At 37.3% G+C, this 19,528-nt stretch overlaps 1 protein-coding gene across 3 annotated transcripts in view; it reads right to left on the bottom strand.

The window, feature by feature from the left end:
• The window catches only part of CDH19 (cadherin 19), a 169,316-nt gene that overhangs the window by 12,460 nt on the left and 137,328 nt on the right, over positions 1–19,528 (bottom strand). For all 3 annotated transcript variants that reach the window (XM_075921031.2, XM_075921029.2, XM_075921030.2), the window contains 5 exons: positions 18,203–18,387; positions 16,512–16,765; positions 13,392–13,528; positions 7,353–7,474; positions 85–202 (listed from right to left, as the gene is read on the bottom strand). In XM_075921031.2, the coding sequence (XP_075777146.2) occupies positions 85–202; positions 7,353–7,474; positions 13,392–13,528; positions 16,512–16,765; positions 18,203–18,387 (816 nt within the window). The remainder of the gene's footprint in view (positions 1–84; positions 203–7,352; positions 7,475–13,391; positions 13,529–16,511; positions 16,766–18,202; positions 18,388–19,528) is intronic.

A 19,528-nucleotide genomic window follows, 5' to 3' on the forward strand; every position in this document is an offset into this window, starting at 1 on the left:
TTATATAAAAATGGTGATGCGAGCACTATTAAAGCATGAATCTTTCATGAAGGAATTTTTAAAAAGCTACATGAATGACACTACCTTGATTATCTCTGACAGTAAAATTTGAGTTGTTTGTGGCCTCCTGAGCCAGAGAGAAGTAAAAATGATGGCCTTCTATTGAATCATCTTTATCCACTGCACTGATGGTCTGGATTAGCTGGAAACAAACATTGACAAACATGACTTTTTAAGAATAAACATGGTTTACTTTCTTTTAACACAATACTTGTCAGATATTATAATGAATTGTTGATACTACAAATTCTGCAGCAAATAAATATATAATTGCAATCATGTTGGGGTTATTGGTTTTCTAGTGTATTTTTAGTGTCATGTCACTATGATATTTGATTTTGTGTTGATTTGTGGAAGATAGGTAAAGGTGGCTTGGGATGGCGTGAATGGCTTCCAGAATCAAAATGCAAAGGATAAATGAAGTTTTTCATATTCAAACAAAAATCATATATCAAGTACTTGCCCTTCCCTCTTTATCCCAAGATGAAAAGTATATCTTTCTCCTTAGGAACCAAGCCTGCAGTGCAAAAGCTATTTCCTTCTAGCCCACAAACACAGCATCATCATTCACCTGATGTATTATAGTGGCTGTGAGAGATGGTGACACATTCATGTGTTGAATTGTTGATTCTAGAAATTATGATAGATTGATTGTGGAAGTTCTGGTTTTGGTTTTCAAGGAAACAAAACAGGCCTTATTTACAAATGTGTCAAAGCTGATTGTCATTTGTAAGAAAATAAAGTCAAAATTAGTGTCTTAGCAGTGAATATAATACCTTCCATCTTTGTAAATAAAGCTTCAAGTTGAAGCTAATATAATAAGAGTGGAATCATGAGCTATATCGGGCATAACCCACTTCTTCAGAACTGAAGAAGTGGATTGTGCCTGATAAAGCTCATGATATCATCTACATGTTTTGTTAATCTCTAAGGTGCTACTAGACTATTTGTTGTTTTATAAGTTTTTCCTGTTACAGGCTAACTTGGCTACCCCTCTGAAACTTTCGATAATTAACAATATTTCTGCATACAATGAGCAAATATTTCTCACTATAATTAGTTTCTGTTCAGTGAATTATGCATCACTGAGGGCAACATTCAATGAAGATCTTCCTGGATCTCTACAAAAGTCTGTTTGTTTTTTCATTCTCACAGACAATTTTTAAAGTATATGGGTCCAAACCAAAAATACAGACCTGAATCTTTGATTATTTGGAAAATGTCATGTCCATTGTGAATAATATATTTATATTTTACTTGGTTTCTAATGCATAGGAGTCCTCCCATCTAAAAAGGGCGTCCTCTGCATAACTGTTAGCAATAATGGGATGTTTCCTCTTTTTTTCCAAAACTAGAGAGCATCCTAGGTGATTCAAATAAGTAAAGAGGGACAGTGATAACTAGCCCCAAGCATAGAAGGGAAAATATCTCCCTCAATATGCCTGTAAGAATAGAGGCAAGAATATCTTTTAAAAAGTAATGTAATTCTCACAGATATTAATAGATATTAACAGAACTAGTGAATAAAGTCCATTGTTTATGTACATCACTAATAGAGGAAACAGTGGTCCAGCTTCCTCATGCTATTTTGTCATATACCTAACAGCCTAATGAGGCTATTTCAGCCTGTTTGAGAGTAAAAATTCCCATGCCTATAGACAGGGGCAGATGACCATTTTGCGGGGCCCCGGGCAGCATAATTCCCCCCCTTTGCCACGGGGCATGTGCAATGACACCATGCGCATGCGCCGTGCTGCTACGGCGCATGCGCAGGGCTTTCTGAAGCACAGGGTCCGGGGTGGCCGCCCCGTTCACCCTGCCCTATATCCGCCCCTGCCTATAGATGTTTGGCCACGTGTATTCCACAAATATTTGTCTAAATTCTAAAATAAATTACAATTTGGTTAGGTTCATGTTGGCTTCATGGTCATTTTCCATTGATTTTTGAACTGTAGTGAAGTGAGTTTCAGGAAAAATTGACTGATTTTGAGCCTTAATGTTTTGGCTTTTGATTGCAAACCTGGTCACATGACAGTTAGTCAGTTCCATGATTGAATAACTATGTAGCTAAGCAAGATACTGATCTAGTGGTGAGCTCCATAGAGTCAATACAGTCTGGTCACGTGGCACTCACTGAAGATTGATAACAACACACAAGTTATTAATTATATTTTTGATTGTGATACTCTCAATTTGCAATTGCATTAGTAACTTAGCCATCTAATCAGGAAACAAAACATTACAAACCCATCATGCTTGGAATTCTCAAAATTTCTGCAGTTTCACGTCAATAGACTTGGTTTGTTATTTCACTATTAATTCAGATAGAGATAGCTAGATAAATAACATATAAATTAATGTGTGTATCTGTATATGTTTTCCACACAGTGTCAGTTATCACTAATCAAAACTTCTTTGACAAGTTCATTTTCAGTTTGGAATAATAACAGTTTGTTTCCTTCAGAGGGGTAGCCGTGTTAGTCTGTAACTGGAAAGACTTCAGCAACAACAAATAGCCTAGATGAAAAAGTAGGTTGTGCTCACAAAAGTTCACGATATCATCTACATGTTTTGTTAGTCTTTAAGGTGCTGCTAGACTATTCATTGTTGTTTAAGTTTTTCCAGTTTGTTTCCTTGTTTAGGACTGTGCTATTTTTAAAAAGAGAGAAAAAAGAAGTCTGTCTCTTTATGATTATGCTAAGCATATACATGCATCTTGTGAGTTTCACATTTGAATAAAAGGGATACTCTAAGGCTATATCTACACTACATGCTTTGCTGGAAGAGGCAATGCAAATGAAGCACAGATTAGCATTTTCTCACTCTTCATTTCCATAATCTCTTCTGATAAATTTTTGCGCAAAAACAAGCAGTGTAGACGTTTCCTTTTTGAGCAAAAAACCCTTTTCGTACTAGATCTGTATGCCTCTCCCAGGGTTTTTGTGCAAAAAGGAAACATCCATACTGCTTGTTTTTGCACAAAAACATATTGGAAGAAATTATGCAAATGAAGCATGAGAAAATGCTAATCTGCGCTTCATTTGCATTGTCTCTTCCAGCAAAGCATGTAGTGTAGACATAGCTTTAATGTATAGGCAGGGAAATATCTTACTTTTTATTTTCTATTGGGTCATTTCTACTAGGAATCAACACTACTCTGATAAAACTATAAATGATTATGAGTGCAAAAGACAGCTCTGATTTTTCTAAGGGTGAACTAAAAATGATCCCAAAAGACAAACAAAGATCTGTTTTTTCTAGTTTCTCTAGACTTGTTTGCATCGAACTTGGGACAGGCTGGTACCTCACCAGTGAAGGCAGCATCACAGCTTTATAATAACTGCTTGTGAATCAAGGTCTACGAAGCCAAATTCACTGATTCCTAACATAAAAGTTCAGCTCCTCTTGCCAAATTTGTTGGAGGTAGATTGAGCTGTCAGTTTGTGTGACCCATGAGCCTACCAGAACTTTGCTAAATGTTTCCAACCTGTTATCCATTGTCATCCATCATATTGTTTGACATTCATTGCTTGAAATTCATTTACAATTAACTGGTTAAAATTTATTGACATGATTTCCACTTTTAGACAACTTTTCTATGAACACGTCCTACAAGGTCAGCCTCAACTACCTGATCAGGAAATCTTATGCTTAAGTGGTCATAATTACAATATTGCAGCTTGGTCCATAATATGCACCAGAAGCTGGATTCCCATGCATCAGCAGATCTAATTAGAGCAGGAGGAAGTGCCTACACTTGATTCCATTTTCCTTTATTCTCTATGGAGATATACCCATTACTCTTCCTTCCTGTTTTCTTAGCATTGTTATTCACGTGCTACTTGTACATGATCAATAGACACACCAAGATAAAATAATAAATGTTGTCCTACCCATCATTTTCTTGTTCCTGATCTCATTTTTTTTAATACATGGCTTGTTAGGAATGGTCTGTTTTTAAAAACTGCTGATTTTCAACCTGAATCATGTACATACAGTTTTATTTATAACTTGGTATTCTTTTTGAGGGGGACTTGCATGCATGTGAGTGCAGCACTGTATTTTATAGGGAGCTAATATCACAAATTTTCTTCTTTTTCGTTATAACTACTGGCTATTTTATTATATGATAATTAGTTGTGTAAATGCTTGCTTTTTTTCCTGATCTCTAACCAAAAGTGCAGATTAAATAATCTGTGCTTTTGGATCTAATACATTTAAATTACCAGGGAAACCACAAAATCAAAGTCAGTTCATATGTGATACTCAAATTATAGGAATTCATGCCAAACAAATACACATTAGAGAGAACAGCACTAATTCAAAATGTAAGAGAACTCAGAGCAGTTTATCTTTGCTTGAAATCTGCTTCTTCCCCGATATAAAGAAAATCTAGGATTCACAATGAATTTAACTGAAATTTCATTTAACTAGAAACCTTCTGGATTCTCAACTCATTTACTCTATCCTAGAAAGTCATTTGATGTGGTCCTCAGTTTTGAGTTAGAATCAATTCATTAAAGACCGACGAGAAGGCCAAATTCTTTTTTGGCATGACATCTTTGGTCTTACACCATGGATATATTTGGTCCATTTTTGTTTAGTGGACATTTTAGAGATTTTGGTACAGTAGTTACAAAATCTATTGAATTCTATATTAAAAACAACAAAGAAAAAAGTCCCAACGTGGGCAACATGTTCTTAAAATGGATGAGCTTATTATTTATATATATAATTGTAAGGTCAAAGAGATCCAATGTGACTCCAAAGAGAATCCAACAGACTCATGGTTTACTATTAGGTCTGATGATAGCAATAGCTATAATAGGATAGTATTCTATTTTATATAACACTTTTCATGCTCAAGTTATTTTGAAAGAAATGGATTTAATGCTGGTAGTGCAGTGAAAGTGGTTTCTCGATGTGCAAAGGAAGCTGCCTTCTTGGCTCCTATGCAGCTGATGTGTGGATTATAGGAAGGTGCAGAACTACTATAACATAAAATGGATAATGAAAAATCCATTCAAAATGTCCGATAAACCTGATGGATGGAGTTAGACCCCCAGAGCAAAAAAAATCTATCTTCTTTTACATTCATTTTTATTGTCAAGCTATCTTTTCAAATGATACTCCCAAAGACCCAAATGCAATTTTTTTATTTGAACCACTTCCAGGGGCTACAACAAAGATATCTATAACCCTCAAAAGGAAATATAACTTAATAAGGAAAAATTGAGAGCAAATGTAATTTGCTAAAAATAGACTGAGAACTTTGTAATAATGTTGGTTTTTTTGGCAAAAAGAAACTAAAATGTAATTTAGAGTTAGCTCTATTCTTAGGTATAAGCTACAGTGTCACCCCACTGCCTTTGAGTTTGGATAAGCAAAAAGGGCATTTTTATGTTATGATTAATTTTTATAACAGTTACTTCATTTTTTAAAATATGACCAATTTATGCTGTTGACACTGAATCATGCAAAATAATGTATTTGTATGTATTTGCTTTTTATTTTCACTTACAAACTGGACTGATATCAACAATATAATCCTCCAAGTACCACAGCTTAAGGAACTGTTCACCCCTCAATAACTTCTCCACATCCTGAAAGGCCTGAGAATATAGGTAATCTTTCTAGTGCCCCATGAAAGTAAACTCCAGCAATGTTTGGCTAAGGAAGAAAGCAATTTCCATGGGTAGGAATACCTCACTGAAAATATCTCACAACATCTTTTTCAGACAACAATAGGACAGAAGTTACACCAAGCTCCCCAACTTATCATGATGGCCCCAAAAGTGTTAATCTACAACTGACAATGTGTGGACAACCCCAGGGCACCATAGAGTTAATTGCAGAACATGGCCAAAAGGCATTTTTTATGACCGACTGATGAAAGCCCACCGAAATCAAAGGAAAGATTTCATTTATCTCAATGGTCTATGGATCAAGCCCTTAGAGTATGAAAGCATTCCACTGAATTCAGTGCACTGTAGATTGGAACCTAGATAGGTAAGAGCATCATAGTTCAAAGCTTGCAACTTGAATCGCCTTGCAGTTATACTCACCATATATAAATTCTAAAATGTAAATTGATCTGTTCAGTGGTCATCAAAATATTATTTTTAACTCTAGACTCTTGACGAAAATGGAAATATATAATAGTGTTTTAGGAGTATACATACACACACACACACACACACACACACACACATATAGGTAGTCTAGAAAAACAGAGAAACAATCTGCTAAAAGTAAAGAAAGATCAAATGTTTCACATTAGCCATAACAATCTCATTTTTAAAGTTAAGTAAAACATCAAACTCATTGACTGTGATAATTATGCATTTTGGTAACAATTTCTTATTATTCCTTCCGAGAGTGTTCGTCATGTTGAACAAGTCACATAATAGATCTTTGTTCTATAGTGTTCCCATCTGTAAAACATTGCAAATGTTATTTTCCTACTTCAAATAGGTGTGGTGAGATATGTATATTGTCTTCAGCAGTCCTTCCCCCCTCCCCAGAAGATTCCAGAGCACTACACAATTATATGGAAATTCAGAAATTTCTTCTCCTACTCTCAGAAAGAAGCCATCTTTGAGTCAGAACACTTTAGCGCACAACTACATTATGTGCCAGCAGTAAATTTGAGGGGAAAATGCATTATGAACTACTGAAAAAATGCTCATATAAATATTTGTTTGTACAATATATTTTCTACTAGAATGATATCATTGCATTTTTAGTTAATCTAAAATACGCTAATAGGAACTGAAAGACTACAATTTATTTCTGTGCATTTTGGATTGAGGTATATAATTAAAGATTTAAATCTAACTATATTCCAGTAAATAATGAATAATCCTCTCAAAATAATATTCATAATTGCAATACATTCCCAGTAGGACTTTGTCTCTGTAACATTAAACTGTATAAGAACCAATGTTATTAGAGTTCTTTTTTTTTTACCAGTTTCCTTCTCTACCTATATAAGATTATGTTCATTATTATCCAGGGATATTGCTATTATTATATATGAGTATTAGACACACTAATGCACACCCCCACACTCAAACACACACCATCTTGTGAACCATAAATTCAATCTTCCCAACTATTAATTTTAAACTACATCCGCCAATAAAAAAAAACAAGAAATCCACATAAAATACAACTTGAATTTGTAATACAACTTGCATTTAATTTGGATTAAAGCAAACAGAAATACCTTAAGTTAAAGTTTACTGTAAAGGGACACAATATGGTTACACAACAACTTTCCAGCCTCTTACCTGTCCAGATCTTGCATTTTCACACACATAAATCTCATAGTGTTTGGGGAATTCTGGAGCATGGTCATTAACATCAAGAACTTGAACATACACAGATACTTCTGAAATTTGTTCTTGGTTTCCTACATAAAAGGAGGAAAAAACTTTAAGAATCAACAGTGGCTCGGGAAGTGAAGAGAAAGCTGCCAATTGTTCCTACCACTAGGGTCACTGGGCTGGAACTCAGAGTAGAGAGCAGGCTTGGATTTTCCCCAACCATCCCCAATCCAATGCAGAGGCATCCTGTCAGAAGGAAAGACAGGCCCCTATTAGGACAGGAAATTAAACTGTTCCTACTAAGCCTGAAGGGACAATAGAGCCTATGATAATTCTCCCACCAAACCCTTTCCTAGTCTATGATGACTGTGGATCAGTAGGCTGTGACCCTTGCTATGCTTCTGATGCAAGCATAATCCTCCTGGAGGCACATGACCAATTAAACAAAATCTGAGCTTCATCACACCACACACCAACAGCCTTTAGCTTGAGGAAGCCTGGTGTGTGCCGGTGATGTATCAGCTCCCTGACTCCATTGGCCACAGGTGGTACAAGCACTCCACTCCAAGCCAAGCAGGCTTTGCTGTCCCTCTGAAGGCTATGAATAGGCTTGCTGCAACTCCCATGTCCTCTGAGCACCTCACTGGAGTGTCCAGCTGCTGGTCCAATAGAAACTGACTACACGGATTACATTACTGGCTCAACCCTATACTAAGAGAATGTACATATCACCAGCACCCTAATAAACATACCTACTTATATGCAAAGTGCTTGAGCATATAAATAGTCCCATGAAAGTGAACAGGAATACTAACATGCTTAAAGTCAGGTGCTCTACTGCATCAGGGGCTTAAGCATAATATTTCCAGTGACTAGAACCATTATACAGGTTGTACCTCCCTTAACTGGGACTCTCTAGTCCAGCAACATCCATGGTTCAGCACGACCATGAATATTCCTGGACCACAGAGCCCAGGAACAGGGAGGTTTGATGGTGGGATTTTAGTCCCTGGCCTCAGAGCCTGACTGGCCCATTTATAGGCTTCATGAGTACACTTTGGCCTGATGGCACCTAACATAAGTATGAGCTTGGGAGATTTATATGAACATATCTAGCCCAGCACCCTGTCTGCCAACAGTGGCCAATACCAGATGTCCCAGAGGGAGAGAACACAACAGGTAATTGTCACATGATCCCTCTCTTGACACCCACCTCCAGAGAAACAGAGGCTAGAGACACCATTCCTGCCCATCCTGGCTAATAGCTGTTTGTTTTAAACCTGATGCCTATTAATTTCATTTGGTGACCCCTAGTTCTTAGATTGTGGGAATAAGAAAATAACACACCAGTCATGATTTTATAGACCTCTATCATAGCCTCCCATGTCTTCTCTTTTCTAAGCTGAAAAGTCCAAGTCTTTTTAATCTCTCTTCATATGGGACCCGTTCCAAACCCCTACTTATTTTGTTGCCCTTTTCTGAACCTTTTCCAATGCCAATATATATTTTTTGAAATGAGTAGACCACATCTGTATACAATATTGAAGATGTGGGCATACAATGGTTTTATATAGAGTCAATAAGATATTTTCAGTCTTATTCTTTATCCCTTTTTTAATGATTCCTAACATTCTATTTGTCTTTTTGACTTCTGCTGTATATTGAGTGGGTGTTTTCAGAGAACTATCCACAATGACTCCAAGATCTCTCTTCAGTTGTTGTAGCCAAATTAGTCCCCATCATATTGTATATAAAGTTGCTCCTCCTGTCAATTTATATTGCTCCTTCTGTCAATGAACTGCCATTCACACCTGTCTTTTTTCCCAAGTTACCCTTCCATTGAGTTTTTGGTAGATTCCCAAAAGAGTGCTCTGAATTTTTGGTCAATGCCCTTTTCAGGAGCTGGGAAGGTCTTTCCCCGCATTGTAGTTTGGCAGCTAGACATGAGGGGGGTTTCACCTTCCTCAGAGAACAAAAGAGATTTTTTTGAGAGGAAATATACTGTTGAATTATTTGTCACAACTGTGTAATAGCTATCCTGGGCATGTTAACTGAAGTAGAGGGGAAAACATAGTTCTTTTTACAGTCACAGGGGCTATGTCTAGACTGCAGGCTTCTTTCAAAAGAGGCTCTTTCGAAAGCATCTTTCGAAAGAGCCTCTTTCGAAAGATCGCGTCTAGACTACAGGCGGATCTTTCGAAAGAGCAATCCGCTTTTTCAAAAGAGAGCACCCAGCGAGTCTGGATGCTCTCTTTCGAGGAAGCCCTATTTACATTGAAGAACGCCTTCTTTCGAAAGAGGAACTTTCGAAAGAAGGCGTTCTTACTCGTAGAATTAGGTGTACCGCCATCGAAAGAAAAGCCGCGTTCTTTCAAAATTATTTCGAAAGAACGCGGCTTGAGTCTGGACGCAGGGGAAGTTTTTTCGGGAAAAGGCTACTTTTCCCAAAAAAAACCCTGAGTCTGGACACAGCCAGGTACTGGTTGGGTGACATCTTGCTAGACCCTTGCTTTGCATTGCACAGAGAGGGAAAGGCTTAAATACCTGTGCAGAAAGATGCACCACTTGTATCATCAGTTATCCCTTGGGGAAAAAAAAGGAGAATATCTGGATCTGAGCATAGCTATATTGCTAAGCTCCTATGGTATGCTACGCAGAACAGTAACTAAGGAGAATTCAGTCTGAATGAAGAGAGGAAGAAGAGAGACGGATAGGTTCCAAGACAGTTGGAGGTCAATGGTAACAGAGTGGCTGGTATCCAGAAAGGCTTTTTAAGAAGAAATCAAGGTTGCAACAGTAATTATTGGAGACCAAACTGGTCCAATCACTCAGAAAGCAAAACAAATTTTGCTAAAGGGATAACGTGATTGTCCCTACTGATAAATTCCTATCTAATAGGTGCAGGGAAGGAAAGAAGTTTGGGACTTTTCAATGCCAATCATAGTGAACTAGGAATCAAAAGCCCAGGTTTTATCATGATGCTAAGAAGAATGTGCACTTGGAAAGACAGAGAGGACTCTCAGAAAAACAATCAGTTATTTATACTCAACATAACCAAGTAAAGATACCTCAGGCATTGCATGTAAACAAAAAAGATTTTAAATTAATTTATAGCTGTTACTAAAATCTGTAAGAAAGAAAGAGAAACAGAGTTGTTTCATTTTTGGAAGATTCTACCATGGAGTGTAATAGTTCAGTCAAGTCAGAGGCAGAGGGCTTCCTTCACCAGAGATGTGCCTCACCATGGCTGAAAGAGGATGAGGACTGTGCACTACTGCCTAGAGTCATTCCAGAGCCAATGGTATGAGAGAGGAGCAATATGGTGTAAACTTCCCAGAGACTGCTATGTTGCTGTGAATGAGTACTGTCATGCTATGTGTTGGCAGTGGCATTGTTATCAGACTGGGAGAAATGAGTGTGTGTGTGTGTGTGTGTGTGTGTGTGTGTGTGTGTGTGTGTGTGTACAAACAAGAATCGTACTGGACTAAAAGCATTAATTTAAATTAGAAACAAAGTAGATGTTACACATGGAATCCAGACTAGTCCAAAGTCAGTGGCAAAATTCCCACAATTTTTTTTTTTAGGGCCAGATTTTCGGTTTGAGCATTGGGCTGGAGGAGTGGAAAATGTTTTCAAGATAGACACTTGATTTAAATGGCAAAAATTGTGTCTGGAATTACAGGAAGATCCTTAACTTAGTCTGAATAGCTTGGCTTTTAGGCATCCCAAATTCCCTCAAGTTCCCATTGACTTCAAAAGGGAGCAGCCTTTTTGAAAATCAGGCCATGAATTTAGCAGACCTACCCCTTATTGCACTATTGATTCATGCTCCTTATTGGACCTACATCAATGGAAGATTGCTGTGAAACTTTCCCTGTGCCCCTCTGCCTCCTATGCTGAGAAATGGTGGGGGATGGAAGTATGCCAGGATAGTTATGGGATCTGAAGGTGGATTTATGCCACCTGATTGGTGCAAAGGGGCTATAGCCATATATGGTCCATATGGGATTAAATCTGGGTTACACTATTGTCAATGGTAGTTTTATCAATTATGTCCAAATTTCACCCATAGCTTGTTTTTCAAGAGAAGATTACAGTGTACATAGGATATGTGTTATGATTATATTTCTTGTGTTAAATGTCACTTATTATTAATGAAAAATATCCAAACCAATGTGATACACTTTTAATATCTTTGGATGTCAACTTTTTAACCTTATTGTCATTGAAGATAATATAACACCCTAAACTCTATACAACACTAAAGATAATAGATAATAGATAATACAACATTAAAGATAATATAACACCCTAAACTCTGTAGGGTGTCTATACAATATCCTAAACTCTAAATAAGATACGCAATTTGCTGTATGCAAATTGTGTATCTTATTTTGATTGAATTTTGAAATAGCATATTTTGAAATTTGGCTTGTCTACACAGCACCAAATTTCAAAATAATGTGCTATTTTGAAATATCCCTTAACTCTTGTGGAAGGAACGTTACAGGAATGCTGAAACACTGCATACGCTATCTTGAGACCTATCTCGAAATAGGGGGTGTGTTCAAAGATGCGGGGTAGCTATTTCAGGATACTTCTGGTATTCCAAAATAGCCCCGCTGTGTAGATGTACCCCTAGAGAATAGATATAGTGAAATTAGAAAGGCTCCCTCCTCTTACAATACATATGTTAATATTTCTTGACACTAAAAGCCTTGACATTTTTTGGTTTCCAGAGACATTTATTCAGTTGCAATGTATAGTTTAATCCTTTTTTATTGTTTAGCTAAACAGAAAAGTCAGAAGCCTAGAATGAAGTCATCCAGAAGTGTTTTCATAGAGCTATTCAAGATATGACAAATATGCCAGAGATGCTTTCTATTGTACCATATCACCCGCCAACTGTCTAACAGAGTGAAAAAGATGATACATGTGTGTTTAAAAATTCTCAGATAAACCAAACAGTCAAACAAGACTATCAATTCTCAAATAGAAAATGAAGATTGCAGTAAATATCGCTCCCAACTTCTCTATATTAAGCTTGCCATTGCATCTACTATTTTGATATATTCACAGGAAATGCTTCCTTATGGGGAATATATTGGATTAACGTATTTCTAAAGGTTGTCTCTTTCACCGGAGACAAGAAGTTGGTTCAATAAAATATTTTTTCTCACCCACCTTTTCTAACTCATGTTTCTAAATAGTCATCACAAAGAACCAATTTATATGACACAATGTCTAAACCACTTGCTAGTTTTTAAAAATCATGGCAATAACTAGTTGATCCACTGATATCCTCCTATTTTGTTGACCTATTCTCTTCCTATAGATGGTAATATTAACGAAGAAGATACAAATTCTGTCACATCTAGTTCCAAATTAGCAAGCAAGCATTTTCCACAATATTGTCCCAAAGACAGGACAGCTGGATAACTGAAAGCATAAACAGAGGCAATTTGCATTTGACTTTCAGACAAAACTGACAGCTGAAATCTATATAAAGGATGCTTCCCAGATTTAATTGTCACTGTAGAGAAGTCTAGCTGATTTAGGCTCGACATTAACAATTAATTTGAAATACAGGTTTTTGACTGGTGTTAAATTAGACCCTGGCTAATTTTACACTAGTCAAAAATCTGGTGTGAAATTAACCAGGGTCTAATTTAACATAAGATCTTGCACCGGGGGAGCAATTCATATGCTTCAGTGTAACTTGAAAGTGTTAGAATCTCCATCTCATTAGAATTTTTTTTCTTTTTTCTTTTTTCTTTTTTTATAAGGTCATCTTTTATGAACGAGCACAAGACCTTGGAGCTCAAAAACATCCTGCTTCCATTGAACTCGTCATTTTAATAATGCTCCTTAATGTAACAAGAAACAGCAATATAATGAAAAAGTAGCATGTATTCTCTGTTTAAAAAGAAGGGATATTCTGATAATAATTACAGTAAGTGCATGCAGGGTATAACACATAGTGTTCCTTAAATCCTTACTCACTCATTTCTGTGGCTGTAACAGTTATGTTGTGCCAAGCAGCTGTCTCTCGGTCCAGAGGGTTAGTTATAATGATTGTTCCATTGTGTGCATTGATGCTGAACAATCTTTTTAAAAACGTGCTGTGGACAATAGAATACCTGCACCAAAAAAGGTAAAGAGATTGTCTGATACTGAAATGTTCCATCTGAAACAAGGACATATAAAGCTATTGTCAGGCAAGAAAACATAGCTGTGCATATATGCATATAAATGCATGCTTCAACAACCCAGAAATTATGAAAAACGTACACTTATAAACATTTAAAATTCACTGCTCTCAAGATCAAAGCTCTTCTTTTCATAGAACTAAATATGTCTCAGATCTATATTAATGTGAACTGAATCTAAAATGCATTATTCATTCTTTTTTCTAAGTCAGGCTCTCAGCAGGTGAATGACTTGGTTGAAAAGAAACAGTGAAAATGCCACTTGTGAAATGAATAACACTGGCAACTAAGTAGAGGTATAATGGTAAATCTATTTTATTGTTGCTGACATGTTATGATGTCGAAGGAATGAGCATTAGAAAAAAAAGAAAGGCAACTGACTATCTGTAATGAGGTGTCTGCTAACCCCAGGTACAAAATCCAAAAGTGAAAAATGATTGCAATGAGCCCAACTTGGAGCTCTGCCGCAATAGCCATCATTTGAAAAGCTCTGCATGCCATGTCCATATGCCCACATACACAATGCAGGTGGAATGATAATTAAATTCTTATCATTGGCCACATATGAGTGATTATGAAAGAGGCAGTGAGTGAACTCAAATATATAGATTAGAATGTCAGACATTTTTAATTGTTTTTTTAAAAGATAAAACTAAATGTGTGGCTTAAATCATAAGGCATAGTAGAAGTCTATTTCTTGGAAGTGAAATCTGCACATACTCAGAAAGTCTGCATTCATCCAGTACAGAATACATGTATTCAACAATTCCCTCTTCTTCTCCAGTTTTTATTTTGCTTGATAAAGCTGTTATATTACAGATTGACACTTAGGACTCTTCTCTTAATAGCCCTTATTAAATGCCAGTGGTTGAATGATTTTCTACCTTTTAATTTACAATGCAGCCTATGTGAAAATCAGCAAGATACTAAACTGAAGAACTCCCATAATAATTTGTTGTCTGTTCACTTCAGTTTAGGAAGAGACTTGTCAACATCTCCTTCATAAAATCTTATTTCGGGGATTTATAATTCATCTTTTAACATATTTCAGTTGTGTGAGTACCCCCTTGCTTACCATCCTAATTTCTGTTCTTGTTCTTTCTCTTTTTTATGAAATAAGGTATTTGTTTGCTTTAAATAAGTTTTAGCAATTGTAACATATATTGCTTTTGTCAAACAAGTAATCAGGCTTGGTTTAATTTTATTTTGGCATTATTAACAAAATGGTGACACCTGAGTTATTGTTAGATAATTGGCAGCATATGCATTTACTTTCCCCAAAAAATACCTATATGCCTTCAAACATTACAGTTGATGCAAAATGTGAAATGAAATGTTCCATTTTAAAGGAAGTCAGGGGTGCGACAAACTTGCTTAAACATTGCTGGATTGGATCAATAAGCACACATTTAAATCACAACAACCCCCATGAAAATATACTAACATGTTTTGGAGCAGACACTATAATTTTCCAAGCAAAAAAAGTGTTTTGAAAAATTCTGTACATATATTTGTATTTTTCTTAACTTTATTTTACCCCAGACTAAGTAATAAAAAAATATAATAGGAAAATAGTATTAAATAGGACAAAAATGGTAATTTATAGTATATTAATATATAGATGGTAATTATCAGCAATTAATAATCTGATAATTTTATTATTATTAAATAATAATTAAAGGTATTATTTTGTACCAAATTAGTTTGTCTAGTACCCTATGTTGTCTAAATTAAATGGCATTCAATTATTTCAAATGACTACAAGCTACTTTAATCATATGCTATAAATTAATTGTGTGTCATGCCTTAAGATGCAGTGAAACTATCTTGTGAAATACACAGTTTGTAGAATCATTCTTTACAAAATTTCACTAAGGGGTGAACACTAGTCATGGAAGGCCTGAAAGATATGGGAATTGATACAATTATGTTATACAGGCCTGGCTAGATAGCAGTTATGGGAGTGGACACTTTTTCCTATCCAAGTCTAAAATATAGTTCTGTGTTGCAATGTTTCCCTCTGCCCCTCTGTGAAGAAGATTTTGTGGAGCAAGCGGTAGAGAGCGTGGCCAGTGGATTAGCATCTGTGCAAAACACAAAGGTCCCACCTACATATTGCAGATCTGAGGTTTTAGCTGTGGACATGGCATATCCCCTATACATCCAGGCTACGTCTACACTGGCCCCTCTTCCGGAAGGGGCATGTAAATTTCAGCAGTCGTCGTAGGGAAATCCGCGGGGGATTTAAATATCCCCCGCGGCATTTAAATAAAAATGTCCGCCGCTTTTTTCCGGCTTTTAAAAAAGCCGGAAAAGAGCGTCTAGACTGGCCCCGATCCACCGGAAAAAGTGCCCTTTTCCGGAGGCTCTTATTCCTACTTTGAAGGGCACTTTTTCCGGTGGATCGGGGCCAGTCTAGACGCTCTTTTCCGGCTTTTTTAAAAGCCGGAAAAAAGCGGCGGACATTTTTATTTAAATGCCGCGGGGGATATTTAAATCCCCCGCGGATTTCCCTACGACGACTGCTGAAATTTACATGCCCCTTCCGGAAGAGGGGCCAGTGTAGACGTAGCCCCACTGTTTGATCTAGTTTTCCTTCCACTAGCTACTATGAAGAATTCATTTACAAAACCCATTTATTCAGGCTTTAGGCAAAGGTCAGGATTAAGCCCAGAGAGAGAGAAATGACATTTTACTATTCCAGACTCTTTGTTTTAAGGACATGAATGTTCATCGAGGCTGTCAAAATTGAAGTGAAATTTTGTTCACTCATGAAACAAAGACCTGTGTAATGGGAAAGAGTTCCTTAGACCTGTTTCTCAATTAAATCATCATGGGGTGCCTTTGAAAATCTCATCCCTAGTTTTTAAATCATTTCTTCTTGGCAGACCTATTTTCATTTTACAGTCTGTACCTGATGGGACTGTTGGCATGGTCTGGATCTCTGGCAGATACAGCACCTACAACGGATCCATTTATAGCTCCTTCTGCGATTTCCATCACATAGTTCTGTGAAGTGAAAACTGGAGGCTCATCAGTATCTTGCACACTGATCTTGATAACGGCTGTGTCTTCAAATGGCCCTTCTTTCAAAAAACGGTCATCCATGTACCTGTTAATAGCTTTTGCTCTAACATTGTATCTCCTTTTGCTCTCATAATCCACTCTCTGTAGACACACAAAGTGGGAAGTGGAATAGTCCTTTTTTAGCATTTGAAAATTAATAATAAATTGAAGCTTAATTTAAGATTAAATATAAGAAATAGTGGTATACTTCTATTGTCTTACTTTAGTTTACTTTTGCTATTAAGGATTGATTGCCTTCTCATGGCTTGCTCTGATGCTATGATAGAATAATATTGTAATGGATACCTCCTTGCTTTGTTTTGTCACTTATGTCTAATATAGATTGTGATCAATATCTTTATTTCACATGTAGAGTTAACACTATACAATGCAGAATATGAATTTTCATATAGACTTAAGGGGAATTAATTGCTCTTTAGAGGTTCAGACTGAGTTCATTAAATTTTAGTCTTCAGAAAAAAAAAAGAATCTGCCTCCCCTCATATGACAACTATCTCACTGACCACACTGTCATACCATTTCTTTAGTAGGGTTTAATAATACAAACTGAAGCAGGAAATATTAGTGAAACACCTTCCTCTATTTATAACTGTTCCACATGGACAAAATACAGCAACATAGACTGAGATTATCTGAGTAAATACCGTGTGTTCTCCTCTGCCACCACAGATTATTTTTTAGCTTTTTATTACATCAGAACATAAGTAATCAAATGAATGAACCACCTTTGTCTTTTCCCTTCCCTGCAAGGTTTAAAATGATACCTTGCCACCAGTTCAGTTCTAATACCTAACTCTTTATCTCTCTAGGTAATGCTAAAATAAGCCCCAGAGACAGCTGAAGTTTCTCAAGTATGTTTCCCTAAAGTAATCATAATATTTTTCACTTATGCATGGAAGTTACTTCCATCTCAGGATCTTCACATTCTTAACTAACCATGTGCTATGGATCAGAACACTCCTTTCCTATCATTCTTGTCATTTTACAGGTGAGAAAACAAATCAGAGATAGGCTGCAACATTTTCCCACAATTAGGGTATGTCTACACTAGCCCCCTAGTTCGAATTAGGGAACATTCCATGAGGTTTAACTGGTAATTTGAAGTAAGGGGTTTATTTCAGAATCGCCCTTCTCTGCTGCGTGTAGACGCGGGCAGTTCTTTCAGGATAGTCAATTTCCAAAATGGCTACCGCTCGGGAACATGCTAATGATTTGCAATTTCGGTCACCCTGCTTAGCATCCCTAGATCGAACTAGGGGGCTAGTGTAGACATACCCTTACATAAGGAGATTGTTTCAAAGTTGGGAATAAAACTGAGATATCCTGACCCCTATTGCTTACTCCACAAATCAAAGTTAGTGAAGTTGCTTTTCCCCACACAATGCCAGATCCTGTTTTCAGAAGCAAGATAGAAAACAAACAAACAAAGATGGAAACAACAACATCCAGTGTTGTTATTTTTGTTTTATTAAGCATTAATGGTACGTCTCCTTTTACTGTTTTTTTTAAATGTCTCACCTCTTTTAATGTAACAATTCCTTCTTGGGTCTCATTGTTAGTAATGATGTCAAAAATAAGTGACTCATCTCCTTCGATGACATAATTCATTGCTGCATTCTCCCCTGTGTCGTCGTCCTCTGCCATGATTTTGCCTATGGTAGAGCCCTCTGGTGCTGACTCAGAGACATTCATATAGTAGAACTCTTAAAGAAACAGCCAAGTAACATCACATTAAATGCTGTTATCTTTGTCAAGGATCTATAACTATCTAAAGCAGTGGTGTCCAACCTGTGGCGTAGGGACTAGTAGTGGGCTTTGAAACACTCACCTCAGGCCATGGGGGGAGGGATGGCTACTTAAGAAAAAAATGTTTGTCTAAAAATAAATTGAAAATATGTTCCCCGAGCTGCATAATATGAGTTTCAAAGAGTATTTGAATCACCCTCACTACTGTGAGGAGGCATTAGAGGGCAGCACTTCCATAACTGCAACATAACTGCTCCCATGCTGCATGAGAAACAGCTCTAAGGTGGGCTAGCAGCTCTCAGAGAAGCTACTGCTATGCACAAGCTACAACTGTTCAGCAGTGACCCTGTTGGCAGCAGGCTACTTCTCAGGGGTAGGGAAAAGTTAGCAGGAATAAGGCCCTGGAACTGCACCTGCTCAGTATTCCAGAGACCCTAATAGGCCAGCTAAGTTGCCTGATGGACTGCCCTGCCCTAATTGGCTGAGGAAGCCAGTGGGCCATCTCTTAAGCTCAGCAGCAACAGTAGCTCACTTTTCACTCAATGCCCATGACCTCTCTGGTTCCCTGTGGTTGTATCTCACCAAGTCCTGCTCTGATATTCTACAGCTCCTGCCCAGATACTGCCCTGCACCCAGCCTTGTTCCCATCTGTCTCAGAAGCAAAGTCTAGTCCGGTTTTCCATGTCTTCTTGTAATATGGTTACAACCATTGGCTTTGATTCTGGACTGGGATTCCAACTGTGCCTGGATCCTTCACTCTGGCATTCAGATTCTGATTGCTTTTCAGAACTTCAGCCCTTCTTCTTGGTTTTGGCCATTTCTTGAGCCTTGGCTCTGGCATTTGGACTCCAGCCTCTGGACCCAACTTCTGCTTCACTCACTGTGCCTGACTGCCCATGTCCCAGTCTCCTGACAGTTTGAGCAACCCAAAAGTAAAACAGCTGGCAAAGGATCTGGACCATTTTTTAGTTTGGATCCTTTCCCTGCCAGAGGCAGGGGTTACCTTACAGACCCTGCTGGGCTAGGCCATTGCCCTGCAGGCACAGAATGCTGCTCTGAAGAGGAAGGCAGCACCACCCTGACTCCACCTTCCACTTG

Source organism: Pelodiscus sinensis, chromosome 2 (assembly GCF_052426305.1).
Source record: "Pelodiscus sinensis isolate ZL-2025 chromosome 2, ASM5242630v1, whole genome shotgun sequence".
NCBI classification, from domain to species: Eukaryota; Metazoa; Chordata; order Testudines; family Trionychidae; genus Pelodiscus; species Pelodiscus sinensis.